This window comes from Xenopus laevis, chromosome 1L (genome assembly GCF_017654675.1).
Source record: "Xenopus laevis strain J_2021 chromosome 1L, Xenopus_laevis_v10.1, whole genome shotgun sequence".
In the NCBI taxonomy this organism is placed as follows: domain Eukaryota; kingdom Metazoa; phylum Chordata; class Amphibia; order Anura; family Pipidae; genus Xenopus; species Xenopus laevis.
Genome location: NC_054371.1, coordinates 84,977,133 through 84,996,695, shown reverse-complemented (window position 1 = coordinate 84,996,695; position 19,563 = coordinate 84,977,133). Strand labels below are relative to the sequence as shown.

At 39.8% G+C, this 19,563-nt stretch overlaps 2 protein-coding genes across 3 annotated transcripts in view; one reads left to right on the top strand and one right to left on the bottom strand.

Moving 5' to 3' along the window:
* Nucleotides 1–1,035, bottom strand: part of btc.L (betacellulin L homeolog) — a 28,371-nt gene extending 27,336 nt beyond the window's left edge. Inside the window, exon 1 of one of the 2 annotated variants that reach the window (XM_041590962.1) lies at nt 831–1,035. In XM_041590962.1, coding sequence (XP_041446896.1) covers nt 831–879 — 49 coding nt within the window. In that variant the 5' untranslated portion in view covers nt 880–1,035. The remainder of the gene's footprint in view (nt 1–830) is intronic. The other variant, XM_018252388.2, reaches the window with a different exon arrangement.
* A 10,934-nt stretch (nt 1,036–11,969) lies between these two features.
* Nucleotides 11,970–19,563, top strand: part of LOC108711048 (prostate androgen-regulated mucin-like protein 1 homolog) — a 50,442-nt gene continuing 42,848 nt past the window's right edge. The window contains exon 1 of the mRNA XM_018252377.2: nt 11,970–12,273. Coding sequence (XP_018107866.1) covers nt 12,189–12,273 — 85 coding nt within the window. The 5' untranslated portion in view covers nt 11,970–12,188. The remainder of the gene's footprint in view (nt 12,274–19,563) is intronic.

Here is a 19,563-nt window from a genome sequence, read left to right as displayed (position 1 = left end):
TTGTTAAAGGCACTGCCTACAACAGAGAACAATATTTAACCAATTTACATGCCAGCAGGGAGTATTGAAAAGGAAGAGGAAACAAAGAAGGAATGAAGTATGGAGTGCTAATATGCAGAACATTAAAACTAAGGTAACTGGATGTTGCGAAAATCCACCAAAGACCCCAGTGAACCTGGGGCCATTTAGCTATTCTTTCTGAGATGGAAGCCTATATATATATATATTTTTTAACATGCAAAGCCAAATCCAAATGAGTGTGAAGCCCCTATCCGGCAGAAAACAATTTTCAAATGAAGGAACTGCAGACAAGAAGGAGTCTCTGTTGTAGGGGCATGACACAGCAGGTGAAATCAGGCTATACAGTTTTTTTCTTCTTAAACTCCATGTGCAGTCTAGTTATGTCATGGGTAAGTACAAGGTGATCAAACCTCTTGAATGCCTTCACTGTGTACACTGTTGTAGAACAATCAGGAAAGGGCATTGCACATTCACACACAACATAGAATGTTAAAAACAACAGCAAAGTAAAACTACATGCAATAGTTTAAAAAAAAAAAAAAAAAAATCCATAATATTAGTGAAAGTAGTATCAGCCTAATCCTGGGAAAGAAATATCTAACAGTATGCTAGCATGGCTCTGCTTTATTACAGAAGCCAAAGTCTCCTCTCCCTGTAACTGTAAGTATCCTTGACTCTAACACTCAGGCACTTTATATTTTTTTCTGCTCTTTTGTTAGTTCCACTGCCAGACGCTTTACAGAGCCCACCTCTCTCACTTAACCCCTCTCTAACAGGTTGGCTCTCCCCAGTGCACTCGTGTTTCTTACCTAGAAAAAGAGGCAGCAGCAGGTGCTTGCTGAGCGACAGCGAGTCCATCAATCAGTGTGCATCAGTCCCCTAACAGGCTGCTTAATTGGTCCCCAACCTGGGCAGCACTCATCAGGAGCCCCCGTCAGGATAATAGATACTGTCCCCAGAGCTGTTATACTCCTTACTGACTGCCACTGTGCGTTGAAAGTTTTGGGATTGATGGGCTGGGCTATTTGGAGAAACAGGGGTGGAGCCATTCTGGAGCTATTAGAAGCTGTGAGCTAAGATAACATTTTAAAGTGGTGTACATTTCAGGACATCCTTCCCCTTATTAATATTAATCATTTTACCACCCTCTTGTCAGAGGTCCAGTTCTACATACAGTATGAATGGCTGTGTGCTCTGAACTGGAACTACTAAGAACACCTGGAACATTTTCCCTGGAAAGCTACACAAATGCCAAAGAAATGCAACAGAAAGTGATGTACGTTGCAGACCTTGATTAAGAATCTGAATTGCCGAGGCTGCTCCCCTACAAATATGACGTGTACAGTGGCCATTTTAGGGCATCATTGCAAAAAATGAGAGTATGCCATTGCCATGCAATATCACACAGGTTGTACCTCCGCTCTGTCTTACTTCCTGAGTCTGTTGTCACAGAAATCTTCACTATGCACCTCAGCTCTCCTCCCTCAGTCATCCTCCCTCAATTATGCTCCCTCCAGCCCTCTTCCCTCAGCTATCACTGTTAGTGTTCAAAATAAATGATTTAAATGACAGAAATTTAATTAAACCTTTATTTAAGCATAACCCCAATACAAAATGTAATTAGTCCCATTTCCTTGTCTGTAAAGTAATGATTTTATTCACGTTGGAGTTATTAAACTTTGCCGTTTGTAGTGGTGTGTTTCATAGATCGCTTTCTATATGTGCCAAAATAAACTTCGTATATATGTGTAGGGCATACCTTCCAAGTGTCCAATTTTTCGCTGGACAGCCCCAATTTTGACAGCTCAACCCACAGTCCTGGATTGTTACTGAAATGTCCTGACTTTCGCTTTGATCTCCTGCACTGAACAGCCAGAAAAAGATATTGGCTTTTTTCAGAGAGCCCAGAATAGTGGCAGGCACACTTTTACTGATGATACTTCTGTAACAATTTAAGATAAGGAGAAAAAAAATTAGCAATTTAAGATAAGCAAGTCTTTTGGGGAAACTTGACTTGCAGATTAAAACACATACACATAATTTTATAATTTTATAAAAAAAAAACTTTTATGGCCCTGGCACCAATGTTTTCTTTAACTTATAGCAGGACTCTGGTCTCCAATTATTTTTTTTAATTTGCAGGGGGGGCCTGACCACCAATTTAAAAAAACAAAAACTTTTATGGGGGCCCTGGCACCACAGTGTTTTTTAACTTTTAAGGGGGCTATGAGGGAATTTCATTACTTGTGTGTGGGGGTATTTACTGTTTTTAGCACTGATGTCTGTTTGGTCTTTTAACTGTGGTGTGGGTGGGGCTTTGAGATGGGGTGGATGGCCCAAAAATTTTGTTGTACGGGCCCCATGATTTTTAATGGTGGCCCTGATTATTGGCCAAGAGGCACTGTGATCACTTCCTGTCACACTTTGGTATAGTGATTGTGAAGGGGTGGATCTTCCTTTTTGGCTTCTGGTTGCTGACCCAGCTGGATGTTTTCAGGGAGCCTGGGTACACCAATTTCCAGTAAAGCCATTCTGCCCTAGAGGGACCAATACCTCTAGAGAGTAAAGTCTGGGATCAGGGACCCCGTGAGGCCAGCTAGAGATAGGATACTACCTTTTATACTACTCTCTAGGAGAGTAAAATAGGTAGGTTAAGTAGCAAGAAGAGCTTGGCTCCAACTAGGAGGGATAGCAAGGAGGTAGCTCTCCCCTCCTATACTATAGGCCAAGACTGGCCTATAGTATAGGAACACAGCCTAATACGGAATTAGAGCTAATGAATTCCCTTATCCACTGTGTGGGGATCCAGGTCATGGTGATGAGATCCTGAGGGTGTATCTATCCAGGTGTTATCCTTTTGCCTCAGGGAGTTCCACTGTGCTTTCTCTGAGGGCATGTTATAGTCATGTCTTGATTATCTGCAATGGCCTCTGTGGATTGCAAGTACAAAACCTGTCAATCATTTGTCTTGGACAAATAATCTCTTCCATTTTTGTTGCAAGAACCTCCTGGTGCCCTTGTATTTTGTTTTTCATGCACAGTAGCATATGGGAGTTGTAGTTTTTACTACACCGTACCTGCATTTCTTCCATTTAGTGAAGGCCCCGCCAATAAAGCACATGCTCCCTTTTGGTCTAAAATTGTCCAAAAAACCTGTTACATATGCAATAAAATATAAAGAAGCATGAATAAAATAATTATTTTGGTGGGTAGTCTTACTGGGCCCCTCTGTTGCTGCCATTAGCCCACTTTGCACACTGATAATCAGATATAATTGCGTGCCCTTCTGTGCCCCTGCTCGATACCAGCTGCAGCTCCCAGCAATATCTACTTCTCCTTTAAGAGAAGATCTGCAGTCTTCTGTGTGAAGGAGCCTGCGAGATTATGTCACTAGCGTCGGCATCATTCACATGGGAGAATCGCAAAGAAAGGAGTGCACGAAGGAGAGGCCTCCGAATTTTTGTGCGACTCTGATGAGCCAATGAGGGGTGGACTTGGGAAGGGTGAATATTAGTGATGGGCGAATTTGCGACGTTTCGCTTCGCCGAAAAATTCGCGAATTTCGCGCGAAATTCGCGAAACGGCGAAAAATTCGCGAAACGGCGCCGGCGTCTCGTTTTTGACGCCGACGCCCGTTTTTCCGACGCCGGCGCCCGTTTTTGACGCCGGCGTCCGTTTTTCGAAAAAAAAATTTTGACGCCGGCGAATTTTTTCCGCGAATTTTCGCGGCAGTTTCGCGAATTTATTCGCTGGCGGCGAATCGCGCAAATTCGCCGCGAATTCGCGCCTGGCGAATAAATTCGCCCATCACTAGTGAATATCGAACAATTTAATAAGAAGCTGAGTGCAGTGAATACAAGAGATACCCCATAAGGGCTGTGTGTGTAATAAGTGAGATGACACCAGTTTGAGGTTATTTTTTTCTAAAACTATGGGCTGCTGGTAAAGGCAAATAAATCAGTCTGCGGGTTTCTTGTTTTCAAACAATGGGCTGGTTGCTGGAAAAGGTACTGAAACCAATCTGGGGGTTTTGTGTTTGAAATCAATAGGCTGCCGGAGAGGTGGAAAAATCTGGGGATGGGACTAGGATAACACGGGTACTAAAGATGGCCATACTCTATAAGATCCACTTGTTTGGCGAGGTCGCCAAACGAACGGATCTTTCCCCAATATGCTCACCAACAGCAGGGCGATATCTGGTTAATCTGATTGTTCGGCCCTAGGGCCAAACAATCACTTCATAACAATGGTAATTGGTGCTAATGGGTTGTAGGACCTCATCAACTAGTCAATGCGGTCCTCAATAGCAGGAAAATTCAAACCTGTCCGATCAATATCTATTTTTGACCTGATATCAATCGGGGAGACCTGTCAGAAGCCCCCATACACCCCCATACACTGAATTGGTCTAAAGGACCAATATCTGCAGCTTTAATCTGCCTGGGTATGACCACTTTTAGAGTGGTAGTACACAGAGGCATCACAACTAACATACAATTTTTCTCCTGCCCTCCGTCCATAAAGGTAACCAAACACTGAGAGATCCGCTTGTTTGGTGGGTGATATCGGGCTGGAACTTGAGGTGGGCGATATCGATCGGATCATAACGAAGGGCCCAACGATTGGATCATAACGAAGGGCCCAACGATAGGATCATAACGTAGGGCAGTCGGATCGTGGAACCGCATCAACAAACAGATGTGGCCACGATCCGACGGGATTTTTAGTCCTGTCCGATCTACATCTGGCGTTTCTGCCAGATATCGATCAGGGAAGCCCATTGGAGGGCCCCATACACAGGCCAATAAAGAATCCACCCAGCACTGATTCTGCTTTCCAGCCTTGTGGGTAAACCAGGCAAAGCCCATTCTAATGACAACCAATGAGGAGCTCACTGGAACTGGGTTTTCTTCTAGATTAAGGTGTACACCCAGTGCCGGGCCTACTCGCGGCCACAGCTTCTGAACATATAGGTTTGAGCAAGGGAAGGCTAGGGGAAGGCATTAAAAGAGGTACGTGCCTGGCACCCCTGTGCCTTTGCGCCCTAGGCAAGTGCCTCTTCTGCCTACCCCTAGTTCTGGCCCTGTGTAAACCTACAGGAGATGTCCCTTACATGTGTACTATGATGACTGGTGGTGGGCCTGGTCATTTGCAATGGTACAAAGTGTGTTATATGGGAATGCCAACCTATTTGTTAATGGTACATCGTCAATGCGGGCCCGATGTGGTGCTTAGCAGGCCCTGGAACTGTGTAGCAACCACTGAGAACAGGCCCGGACTGGCAATCTGTCCCGAGGGGCCACTCTATCTTTTGTTGAAGTGGGCTGCTCTTGAACAGATCAGCTGTGCGTGTTGTGTTTCCCCCTCCCAGGCACCTCCCTCTACTGCCTTGAATGGGAAAGGCAAAAAAAAAACCGGCACAACAAAATGCAGCCTGTGACTGGGACTTGATTACATCTAGATCTAGCTGCTGCTGCACGGAGCATGGGGACAGAGTCAGGGGAGGAGTCAGGGAAGCGAGCAGGAACTTTCTGCACAAATCACAGGGACTGTAGCTATGCCTGAAAATTTAAGAAACAGCAATCCTAAGGCTCACAGGTGGCAAACATCTCAATTTCTTTGGAGAGGAAGGGTGAATGTGTTTGTTTAAGTATGTTTGGGTAGTAAAGGTGTAACTTCTAGTGTGAAATAGAATGTCCTATTTATAGCAACTTTGCAATTGGTCTTTATTTTTTAAGTGCTAAATATATTTGCTGCCTCTTTCTGCTTTCATATGGATGATCACTTACCCCAGCAGCCAAAATACTACTGTTTGAGAGGCTACAATTTATTGTTATTTTATACAAATAATACATTTAATTATATTCTTATAATGCAGGATTTGTCCTGTGTTTAAATTAAGTAGATATCAAGGGAGGCATATACTAAAAGTGATTATTTAGGTGGACTTGGCTATCAAATCTTACGTTTATGGCATGTTGTCTTTGTTACTTATTAATACAACAGAATCTGATTGATTCTTTCAGGAGACACTTAAACAAGCTGAATACCTGTAAGTGGACTCTGGTGGGCTTTGTTCAGTTTATTTTTGTTTGTTTTGTGAGGTTGGGTCATGCGAGACTTTGCATTTAATTGAATTAATTAAAATTACACTATAGTGTTAATGTACCTTTACTATTTAATATAGGGATATTAGAGATCACTGAGGGGTTGTTCTGTGACCATATAAAGGCACGAGGCTGCAGGCTGAGTTATACAGGGAACTATGAGTATCACTAATGTATTATAAGGGATAATGTACCCCTACTGTAAATGATAAGGATATTAGAAGTCACTGAGGGGTTCTGTGACCATAGAAAGGCACAAGGCTGCAGACTGAGTTATACAGGGAACTGTGAGAATCACTTGCATGATATAAGAAGTAATGTACCCCCTACTGCAAATGGTAATTTATTGAATCCTTGTCATTTTTAAAGATGATGTTCGGGGTTTTAATAAATGGCAAATCAACCAAATGGTTAATGACACACTAGATTTGTGTGGTGCCAGTAAATGACAATAGTTAATTAATAACTAATATTTTACATTAATTACAGTTAAAGGAGAAGGAAATGCTAAAATTAAGTAAGATTTATCAGAAAGGTCTATATAAATACACCAGTAAACCCTCAAAGTAATTCTGCTCTGAGTCCTCTAACACAGCATTTCTTTCCTTCTATTGTGTACACATGGGCTTCTGTATCAGTCTTCCATCTTTCAGCAGAAATCTCCAGGGCAGGGCTTGAGCATGCTCAGTTTGCTCCTATCCCCCTCCGTTCTCCCCACCCTGCAGTAATCTGAGCCCAAAGCTATAAGCAAGCTTTGGTAGCTTTCCTTCTCCTTTAAGGGCAGGGGCACACGGGCAGATTCGGGGAGATTTAGTCAACTGGCGACTAATCGCCTCTTCTTCGGGGCGACAATCTCCCTGATCTGCCTTCCCCCGGCTATAATGAGAAAACACCAGCTCAATGGCACATGCAGCACTTCGATTTCCGAAGTTGAATCTTCGGGTGACTTCGGAAATCGAAGTGCTGCGAGTGCATTGCCACAGGCAATTTTTCATTTAGCAGGCAGAAGGCAGGGTGAAGGCAGTTCGGGGAGATTGTTGCCCCGAAGAAGAGGCAATTAGTCGCCAGGCGACTAAATCTCCACGAATCTGCCCGTGTGCCCCTGCCCTAAGGGTGTGGTGGAGGAAGAAGCAAGCAGCTAATGCAGGTAGACAGGGCAGGAACTAGGGGTATGCAGAAAAGGCACGTGCCTAGGGTGCAAATCAGGGGGGGGCACAGACACATATGTTCTCTGCCTCCTACCCCTAGTCTGGTCCCCTCTTTCTTCTCTGTCTCGTACACAAGCCTATTCGCGCATGTGCGCACTTATTCAGAGCCACAACCGCCAGGTTGCTTAGGGCCGGCCCAGCGCTGCACATAGGCTTTGTCTTCTAGATTTGACTACCCCATAACCAACACAGACTGTTTGTTCCTGACTGGCCAGCTGCTATAAAATAAATGAAATGGCGTAATGGTGTTTATAAAATGTGTGTGTGTCTGAGTATAAAATAGAACCCCAATTTAAAATTTTTCAGGGGACCATAAAAAATCATGTAAAATCATGTAAAATCCTGCAAATGTTCTAAAAGGAAATAAGTACAGGAGTCAATTTTAATTTGTAATACAATATTTACTAGTTAATGACAAATGTTAAGCAGACATGTACAAGGCCTCTCTGTCACATGTACAACCTAAAGCAATAAGTGAATTGTGCATGACTGTATGAAGTGCCGGCTAATTGGAATTGAGAATTTACAGTAAGAATCATGGCAAAATATGCATCTGGTTCAGTGGCGTAACTAGATGTTGCTGGGCCCCACATCAAATTAATTTTAGGGCCCCCAACATATCCAGTGTTTGTCCTGTTTTACCAATATATGTTCAAATTGCTCATCAATGAGAGCCTCATGGGGCCCCCTGTACCTCCTGGGCCCCCCTGCAGCCGCAGGGTCTGCTTCCTCTGTAGTTACGCCCCTGATCTGGTTAGTATTTCACATGTCTATTCTTTTACAAATTAATATAATAGCAATAAATATTTGGTTTGGTAAAATTTTATTTTGGCAAAATTTTGCTTTCTGGGCTTTCCTGAGTAAAGGGTGTCCTCAAGGTCAGGTTTTCTGGTGGACCTCAGGTGCCCACCAGAGGGAGGATGTCCAGTAACCGAAGAGGATGTTTGATGGTTGAGGGCGGTTACCTGAGGGCAGTGTCAGACACCACCCCCTGGGAACACAAAGGGGTTAATAATGCACAACATATGTTAGAAATTGTGACAGCTGCTACAGTGCCAGACACAATATGAAAAAAAGGATTACAAGCAACAGACTGCGTTTTAGAAGGTTGTGAGTTTTGGTGAGAGAATGAGGAATGAGAAATGGACCAAATTATACATCTCACTTTTCTGGATTATGTGACAATATATATTATTGTTAGATCTTACTCAAAAGTGACATTTGTTGGGTTGAACAAAATGCAGCTGTGTTGCTAACCCAGGAGCCTACTCAACATCCCTACACGTGAGAGACAAAAATTAGCCTGTAATTGCAGAGACTGGACTTTAGGTGGCACTACTGTAACACTTGGTTAAAATGTAGATGTCAACTGTTCCATTTTAGCAAGCTATGATGTGTCTGGTTGTGCTCAGGAGTCTCCTAACAAGAGTATTTGAAACTAAAATGCTTTTAAATTATGCAAAAGTAAAATGCAAATTTATATGTTACTTGACATTTCTTTTTCCAGGATGCCATTGTACTAGGGTAGACATTAGGAGAGGCTACTGATACTGAAGCCCCACTGAGGTGGCTTGTTCAGGTTGGTTCCTCGTGACATGCAGAGACTCAAGTGAGTAGGGGAATCACATGGTAAGATTTGTTGCTTGTAGTTAAAATTCTGCTACAGCAGGACATATCTCCCGAAAAACCTATTACTAGCTGCAATCTGGCTGAATCACAGGAAAATTCATAGGGAGGCAAGAAAATGTACACCTAAATATCTAAAACACTACACAACATTAAAAAGATTTATGTAATGTGACATATTAAAAAATTGCAGTATTTTTCCATTTTATTTACTTTTATTTCCTTTTAATTTGGCTCTGATTTCTTCTACCACTTCACTTCCACTGCCAGATGAATGAAGGCTATGGCTGAACACTGATTCAGAAGCTTCCCAGACTGAAAGAAACAAGATTCTAATAATTTATGTAGTGTTATTAAAGTTTAATGACCCCTGACCCGGCGCAGCCACTCTATTTATAGACTTGCACACAACGGCCCATTTCTGATGTCACAAAAGGTGGTGGGGCAGGCACACACCTATAAATAGAGGCTGCCAGAGGCGGAAGCACACACATCACAAGGAGAATACGGGCACTCGAACTAAGGACTGTGTCAACAAACCAATGCAGTCTTCAATAACAAAAGTAAAGATATGATTGGTAGCTATGGCCAATATTACCAGAGATCTCCAGAGATATTTATCACTAATGTTAGTATACATGCCCCTATAATCTAGTATTACTTCCCCCCCCCTTTTCTCAGTTCAAATATAAAGTACATGTATGTACTTTGCATGTCAACCTGCATATTCTCTTGTGACAGTCACAAGACAGTGTGCTTTTGATTTATATTGTAAGTGTCTCTATGCATATATTGCATGGCTTGTGTTCTGTTGAAAGGCTTTTTTTTATACATTTGAAATAAATAATCAGTATTATTTTCTTTGAAGTGTTGTGTAAAGACTTCTCTGAATGCCAACAGTATAACTAATATGTTTCTTTGACATTGTAATACGCTGCACTATGCTCCCTGTAAGTTCTGCATTTGTGCTGTGCAGAGCTGCACCTAGTTAAAGTCCAAACTAAAAGAAAAGGCATAATGATTCAGTATTGTTTGATCAGAAATATTGACATTCAGGTTTTTCAGATTTCATTTCTTACATTTCCAGCTGCAACTCTTGAACAGAAACTGAAAGTACAAATGGAACCCTACCACTCTAGCTTATTTGTTGCCATATCTACTTCCTTATACTAACACAGTGTTCATGTTTACTTTTATTTTTAAGCCCTGGTAACTCTGTGCCTGTCATCCTTTTGTCATGAGGCCCATGGGGAGCATATTTTTACATGTATGTTGACCACCTTCCAGTGGTTAAGAACAGTTTGTGCCAATTGGCTTATGCTCCATACTTTGTCTAAAGCTGATCCCCATCTTCTCATTTGAGTATCAGTGACACTGGACTGCACTTCTTGCAGATAGTTTTCTGACACTGAATTAGTTTTCAGTCCACTGATGGCAAAATAACTACTGAACATGCACTAGGACAAACTAATGAAGAATCAGATCATTTCACTTTTACTGTACATGACTTCAAATGGAAGCAGTGGGGAAAAATAGTAACCCATATTACTTGTATTGTGTTAAAATGAATAAAAAATTTTTGGGCAAGCTTTTGATTTTTTTAGAGCATTATGGTTCGGTGTAGTTGTTGCACTATAATGCCCAGTTGATAGGTTAAAGTAGTCAATTTAATTCCAAAAATAGGCTATGTATCATTTGTATTTCAAGTTGCAAAATTCAACAGCTGCCTCTTCCCCTTTATGCTGGTTGCCGTTATATACTAATGTGTGAGGTTAGAAGTGAGTATAATAGTTCCCAGATGTCCATGGATTTCTCTCTGTCCCCATTTTTTTTTTTGGACTAGTAAACTGCGCAAACCTCTTTGAGGCACAGTGAGCCATGGATTGGAAGCAGCACTCAAATAATAATATTATAATAAATATTTTAGTTTTACTGTGAAATAGGGGCATGGGCAAAATCACTGATTTATACTGTATAATTAGTAGTTAAGAGCCTGACTCCACTGATGCCTCCAATTAATTTCTGTGGTAAATGTGGGGTAGCACTGGTACTGGTGCTTTTCAGCTCAAGTGGCGGGAGTACAATTCTGTCATTTCACTGACTGAATGAACTATGTAGGCAGAAAACACCTACATTACTCATTATTTTTACATCACATCTGCCCACTTAAATTTCCTTTAATCACATATGTGGTGACCTGAACCAAATAAAAACATACAGTTGGTCAATATATTTATTTATAATACTCAAGAACCTTGAATATCCTGTAAATTATATCCTTATAATACACAAAAGCTACGATTATATCCTTATAAACGGTGAGTTCTGATGTCACCAGTTAAACGGTGAGTAGTGATGTCATTTTTGTCACATGACTCACTGAAACTTGTGTATTATAATAAATAAAGTACCCCCTGTAGCAAAATATGAGGATATTAGAAGTCACCTCAGAGTTACATGACCTGTATAAAAACACGAGGCCGAACGATCATGAAACTCCTCCGTAACATTATAACATCCATATACTTTACAAGAGGGTGCACTTTATTCACTATATTTCTGATTTAATTAAGCCACCATGAATGTAGAATTACAATTAATATTTCAGTCAATAACGTATCAAAGTAGCTAAAATGTAGGGACTAGTTAAAATAGCAATGACAGCGTTGTTTCACTGTGTTTGCGTTGGCCAGAATTGTATTATATTTAAGGGACAACAATATCTTCAAAGGTGGGGTCCAAAAATAATAAAACTGACGCAGCCACACGTGTGTTTATTAAGTCACTGACGACTGTACAAATGAAGGCATTCTTGTTATGGGTGTGACAGTTTTTGTATTGTGAGGTGAGTGAGCGGCACCATCCCTCGCGTTCAGCACTAGACACCTGCTATCCAGTGCATAAACTACAGCCGCACGTTCCGCACAGTCTCCAGCAGAGGTCGCTGTAACTAAGCACTTGCTCATTACGGGCTGAGTTTCGCTAGAGACGTGGGAAGGTGCAGGCGTGTCCGTGACACAGGAGAGGCATGACTCTCCCTGACAAGCAGAATAAAGAATAACCTGTGGGCGCTCAGACACCTGCTGCACCTGATGCATTTACCAAGGACACACTGGTTCGCTTCTGCTTCAGGATAGTAGCCGAGTCGTTACTGAAAGGCTTTGGATAACTGGGATAGATACTGCTTCCCTCCTTTTATTTTCTGGTGGTCCAGCAAGAAAACGGAATGGGGCTGAAAACTCGGTGGCTGCAGAGTTCCCTAAGGAACGTGGTGTGCCAGGGTGTCATCACGTGCTTGTTGCTCTCAACAGGTAAACTCAACTTTTACCCTCAACTTCCTCCTTATTGTGAAACCTTAGCGCCTGACCTCAATGTACAGACTGAAGGGAACAGGTGGCTTCTACTCATGGGTCTGGCTGGGGAGTGGGCTTGGTATTGATTCCTTTGATGTGGATAGAAATCTGTGTAGTAGTACTGCACTGTTTATCACTGTATCAATCCCTGATCAAGGCTTGTGTATAACTGCATGGAGGCATACCAGTTGGGATACAGTATTGTGTATTTACCTGGGTCCCACATCATGCACTTCCTGTCACAATGTTAGAAAATACATGTACTTTCTGGAGGGACAAGCATTGGGGTGCTGGGGGACTATATATAGTGAATAAAGTACCCCCTCTTGTAAAATATAAGGATATTATAAGTTACCGAGGAGTTTCATGACCATATAAAAACACGAGGCCGAAGGCCGAGTGTTTTTATACAGGTCATGGAACTCCGAGGTAACTTCTAATATCCTCATATTTTACAACTGGGGGTACTTTATTTATTATAATACACACATTTCAGCAAGACATGTGACAGAAATGACATCAGAACTCACCGTTTATAACTGATGACATCAGAACTCACCGTTTATAAGGATATAATTTACAGGATATTCATGGCTTTTGTGTATTATACAGTATATACAGTATATAGGAAAGCCAGTGGTTGGTGCATAATATTTAGTACATCATATTACTGAACATAAGCTCCCAAGTGTGTCAAGTCTGTACATTTCTGATGGCAGCCCTGCTGTTTTGCATTAGCATAGATGGGAATTGCTCTAATGCAGTGATTATTCACTTTCTGTGATGAATCTGATGAAAAGGGTCAGTATTACAGTAGGCGCTCTTGTCTGCGATCTGAGCAAATGGCTGTAATACAGTGAGCATGCATTTTCTGGCTTCACAATGATGGCAATACTTCACTGATCATAGTATTACTAGGATGTGAGTCATGGAAAGGGCCGTTATACTTTCTGCAGTCTCCTTCTGCAATCTTGAGAAGTGACGGAACGGTATGTAATACAGTCACTGTGTCCTTGTTATGCTGCCTGGAGAGCTGGAGAGACTGTAATGCAGGTATCATATCACTTACCACCTTGTAAATGAGTCCTTCTATATCTCTCTCTTGCTACAATCACCTCACTGAAAGGGGTTTTCCAAATTTAAATCAACTTTTTGCATGATGTGGTATTCTGAGATCATTTGCAGTTTGTTTTTATTTTTTTATTATTTGTGGTTTTTGAGTTATTTAGGTTTTTATTCAGCAGCTCTTCAGTTTGCAATTTTGGCAATATGGCTGCTAGGGTCCAAATTACCCTAGCAACCATGCATTCATTTGAATGAGAGGTTGGAATATGAATAGGAGAGGGCCTGAGTAGAAAGATGAGTAATAAAAAGTAGCAATAACAATATATATATCTTCTCTACTGCGGGCGACTAATCTCCCCAAAATGCCTTCCCGGCGCCAAGAATGTGAATCGCAGGCAGGTTGGCATACATTTCACGTCAAAATCCTGAAGTCGGCCAAAGTTTCCATGTGAGGCAGATTTGTGGCTGGGCAACTAATCTCCCCCCGTCTGCCACCAACCTTGCAAAGCATTTTTTAAGATGAGAACACTGACCCCCATTTGAAACCTTGAAAGAGTCAATGAAAAAGGGAAATAATTCAAAAACTATAAAAAGAAAATGAAGACCAATTGAAAAGTTGCTTACAAATCATCATGCTATAACATACTAAAAGTTAACTTAAAGGTGAACCACCCCTTTAATATATTTTCTGTTTCAACAGACTTTATATTAGCCACCACCCCTTTAATATATTTTCTGTTTCAACAGACTTTATATTAGCTTAGGAGTTTTTGGCTTAGTGTTATTTGCCAAGTGTAGTAACCCTTAGCTACCAACCAGTAATCAGCTTGTATTAGTTTAATGCAGTTAGAATCATGAAATCAAATATCTAATTGGTAACCATGAGTAATGCCATATATTTACAGTGTTTGTTTGTGTGCTAAGATCTTTCTCAGTGTTTATATTTGTATGTGTGCTGCAACTTGCACATGAGTATGTGTTTGCTTGCAGTATAAGTATTGCAGGATAACTGAAACCACACAGCTTATTCTTGTAACACATTGACTGTCGTTTGTGCCAAAACCAGCTCTAGTTCAGCCTATCACAGTACAGCTCTCAATAATGAATACAGTGCATGACTTTCCAAAGGAAACAGCATTCAGTTTAGCATTTAGCTATCACCTCTTTGCAGACCCTAAACCTCATCCGCTTTGGGAGGATTTTTGCATCTTCTGGCTTATGTACAAAATGTTAGCAGGAACCTTTTTGTGTTGTGGTGGCTTTAAACCACATAGTCCTATATATTTCCATTGCAAATTCTAATGTTCTTAACTAAGTAACCCAGAATAAAAGTTGGCTGCTCTACCCTAACTTTCGGCATGTTAAAGACCTATTCTTTGCTACTTTTTTCACTTTTTTTTTAAGGCTCGGATTTTTAGGTATCATTGTTAATAAAGATGACTCACCTTTCTATTCATCTTCCATTCAAAATGTATGGTTAGTTGCTAGGAATAGTGGTCTAGCATTAAGATGGTGGCTCAGATTCCAAACCATAGAGCTGTAGAGCAAGCAATTTAAAAAAAAATCAAAAAGCAACTGCAGCTATGTTCAAAAAAGCCAAGTAAATAGATATTGCACAGGTATGGGATCTAATATCCAGAAACCCATTATCCAGAAAGCTGTGGATTACAGAATGGCCATTTCCCATAGACTCAATTTTAATGAAATAATCCAAATTGTTAAAAATGATTTCCTTTTTGTCTGTAATAATTAAACAGTACTTTGTACTTGATCCCAACTAAGGTATAATTAATCCTGATTGAAGGCAATACAATCCTTTTGGGTTTATCTGATGTTTAAATAGTTTTTTTAGTAGACTTAAAGTATGGAGATCCAAATTACAGAATCCTTATCCGGTAAACCCCAGCTTCTGAGCAGTCTTCATAACAGGTCCAATACCTGCATTGAAAATGCATTTTAAAAATCAATTTTTTAACATTATAACATATAAATGTTAAATTTTCCTTTGCGTGTCCTCAACTTAGTGTATAAGAGATATAATGTGCCACTCTTGATTGCTGCCTGTGTCTCGTGCTGGTAGATAATGAGGAGTTCATTAAACAAGGGTTGGGTAAACTGGAAAATGTCATTTCATAAATAAACTGTTATTATCTATTTAGTATCTAGCTTTTAGTAGCCTATAGATGGACCTAGGCTACAAAACTTTTTAATCAGTCTTCTTATTTATTGTTATTTCATTTAATTTTATATTTATAGCTTTAGACTTCCTCCGCTTTCTGGCCACTTCTCCGGATGTTGGCCCTGGCAACTTCAAGTTTTTTATACTTCGAATGAACTCACAACTGGAATGGTTTCTAATTTAAGAAAAAACTTGAATGGAAAAAACTTGAATCAGCGAGTTCGGGGTTAACAATCCAAAAACTCTCTTAACTTGATCAAGTTTTCAGGCAAAACCCTTTGAAAAAAACACAAACATCATGAAGGCTATTAAAGGGGTGGTTCACCATTAAGTTAACTTTTAGTATGTAACAGTATGGTCAATTCAAAGCAACTTTTGGTCTTCATTATTTATTTGTTATAGTTTTTCAATTATTTGCCTTCTTCTTCTGACTCTTTCAAGCTTTCAAATGGGGGTCACTACTCTATCTAAAAACAAATGTTCTGAAATGCCACTCAATAATTGTTATTGCAACTTTCTATTACTCCTCTTTCTAATTCAGGCCCTCATCTATTCATATTCCAATCTCTTATTCAAATTAATATATGGTTGATAAGGTATTTGGGAGCCTAGCAATCAGATTGCTGAAATTGCAACCTAGAGAGCTGCTGAATAAAACACAAAATAACTCAAAAAACACAAATAATAAAAAAATAAAACCCAATTGCAAATTGACTCAGAATATCACTCTCTACATCATACTGAAAGTTAACTCAAAGGTGAACAACCCCCTTTAACATCTTCAAGTGGTTCAAGGGACCTCTGCAATTGACTCCTACATGACCTCGACAGGCTATTTCAAGGGTCGGGGTATAATACATCTTGAAAAATTCAAGTTTTAAAAAATAAAACGAGAAATTTAGTGAAAAACACAACTCAATCCTTAATAAATCTGCTCCTCAATGTAAAATTTCAATGTTATTATTCTCATTTTTCATTGCTTATCTTTCTGTTCAGGCATTCTGCTATTCATTCATTTTCCATTCTGACTTACATGCTGCTGCATGACTGCTAGTGTAAATAAACTCTAGCAACCAGATAGCAGTTAAGAAGCCTTGCCTGTTAGATGAAAAACAAAAATAACCAAAAAAATCACAAAAAAGCCAATTGCAAATTCTCGAACACAGTCTACGATATACTAACAGTTAATTTTAAGGTTATCTACCCAATTAATTATGTCATCCAGCTCCCAAAATTGACCTGGGGTTTTTCGAATAAGGGACCTTTCCATAAGCCATGCGTTGTCTACTAAAAAAATAATTTAAGCATTAAATAAACCTAATAGGCTGGTTTTGCCCCCAATAAGGATTAATTATATCTTAGTTTGGATCAAGTACAAGGTACTGTTTTACTATTACAGAGAAAAAGGAAACCATTAAAAAAAAATCAGAATTATTTTATTACAATGGAGTGATGATGGGAGATGGTCTTTCTGAGCATTCTGGATAATGGGCTTGAATCTAAATCGCCTGCAGGATGGCACTCGTAGTGCTTCGTTTTCCGAAGTCACCCAAAGTTGCCCCACGAGGAAACTTCGGGCAACTGCAAAACTAAGCACTCCGAGTTCCATGCCCCAGTAGCTTTGTGTGCCCCTGTCCTTAAACAGGATTTTGCAATAAAGGTTTTATGTGTTTTAGAAAATATTACTCCACAATGTTTTTTTTTACTTGCCTCAGGTATTTCTCTATTTTGCTTGCTATATGATTATTTAAATTATAGAGAAACCTTTCTCAATATGTGGGTGTTATAATCTCCAAACCCATAACAGCCAATTCATCCGATATGATATTCACATGTCATTTACATGTCCTTTACATACAAGTGTTGTTTATGCTATGCATACTTTATATGATTATGCTAGTTGCATGAAGGTCAGGGGTAGAAATATGCCCATGTTACCTATAGTGTTGTACAGGGATGGGACCTGTTATCCAGAATGCTCGGGACCTGGAGTTTTCCGGTTAACGGATCTTTCCATAATTTGAATCTTCATGCCCTAAATCTACTAGAATTTCATGTAAACATTAGATAAACCCAACAGCCGGTTTGGATCAAGTACAAGGTACTGTTTTATTATTACAGAGAAAAAGGAAATCATTTTTAAAATTTGGATTATTTGGATAAAATGGAGTCAATGTGAGGCAGCCTTTTTGTAATTTGGAGCCTTCTGGATAACGGGTTTCCAGATAATGGATCCTATACCTATACATGTATGTTCTGCATGTTTAAAAAGACATCAGGAAAGACATAAAAAAATACTTTTAGCTCATACATATCAGGTGATGATTTCTTAAAGCATTAATCCAGATCAAGCACATGCTTTTTTCTTGGCCTGTTTAACTAGTAAGGAGGTTTGACATTAGGCGTGACAACCAGAATACCTGGTTTTCATTATTGTTTGCGTATGCTGGTTGGCAAACTTTAGGTTCCCAGTAAAACCCACACCTGCCAGCGTGGAAATGAATATTACACATAAAACAATTTAATTTGCAAATGTTTTTCTATAACATTTTCTTATATTATTGGTGTTTTGCATAACCTTAAAAACAACATTTATTTCTGCCTACCTTTCTGTAGAGATGACATATAATTCCCTAAAATAATGCAAACTTATACTTATGGCAGATGTGAACCAGAGCTATGGAGTCGGAAGCAATTTTGATTAAAGGTATTTGACCTGTTATCCAGAATGCTCAGGACCTGGAGTTTTCCAGATACGGGATCTTTCCATAATTTGGATCTACCTTAAGTCTACTAAAAATCAACCCAATAGGATTGTTTTGCCTCCAATAAGTATTCGTTATTTCCTAGTTGGGATCAAGTACAAGGTACTGTTTTATTATTATAGTGAAAAAGGAAATCATTTTTAAAAATGTAAATGATTTGATTAAAATGGTGTCTATGGGAGATTGCTTTCCTGTAATTTGGAGCTTTCTGGATAACGGGTTTCCTAATAACAGATCCTGTACCTGGAGTCAGAGTCTGCAAAAATGGACCAACTCTGACTCCTAATACATTTAAATTAAATTATTTTGAAACAAGGTCCTGTTTTACAGATAACAGGTATAATAAAGTACTTCACTGCTGTAATAAAAAAACACAGCAAGTAGTTGTTTTTACTAGTGTGAAGTCCAGCTGAGCTACAATAACTTTATTGTTTTCATTTGTTTCTCCTTTTTAAGGTGTAAGGAATGTTTGTAGTTTCTTTAATAAATAAAATGGAAAAAAAAACCAGAATGGCATAGACTTAGTTATAAATTTAGACCCAATCTTGAACAGTATCCTCATTCATGCTTTAAAAACAGAGGAGTCAGAGTGGGAGTTATCATAAACTGAGTAGTCAGAGTCAAATGATTTATGTACCCACTCCACAGCCCTTATGTGAACTATAGGGAGTCCTCAAATGACATACACCCAACTTACATACAACTCATACTTACATACAGAGGCTATTACAGTACTGTGGTTTGCTTGGCCTTTAGCCTTTAGCTTTAATAAAACATCTGCCCCAATCCCCTCAGACATGTGTTGTCTACCGCAGAGCACAAAAAAGTAATAATAAATACTATGTTAAAGGGATACTGTCATGGGAAAAAAAATTTTTTTTCAAAATGAATCAGTTAATAGTGCTGCTCCAGCAGAATTCTGCACTGAAATCCATTTCTCAAAAGAGCAAACAGATTTTTTTATATTCAATTTTGAAATCTGACATGGGGCTAGACATTTTGTCAATTTCCCAGCTGCCCCAAGTCATGTGACTTGTGCTCTGATAAACTTCAATCACTCTTTACTGCTGTACTGCAAGTTGGAGTGATATCACCCCCTCCCTTTCCCCCCCCCCCAGCAGCCTAATAACAGAACAATGGGAAGGTAACCAGATAGCAGCTCCCTAACACAAGATAACAGCTGCCTGGTAGATCTAAGAACAACACTCAATAGTAAAAACCCATGTCCCACTGGGACAC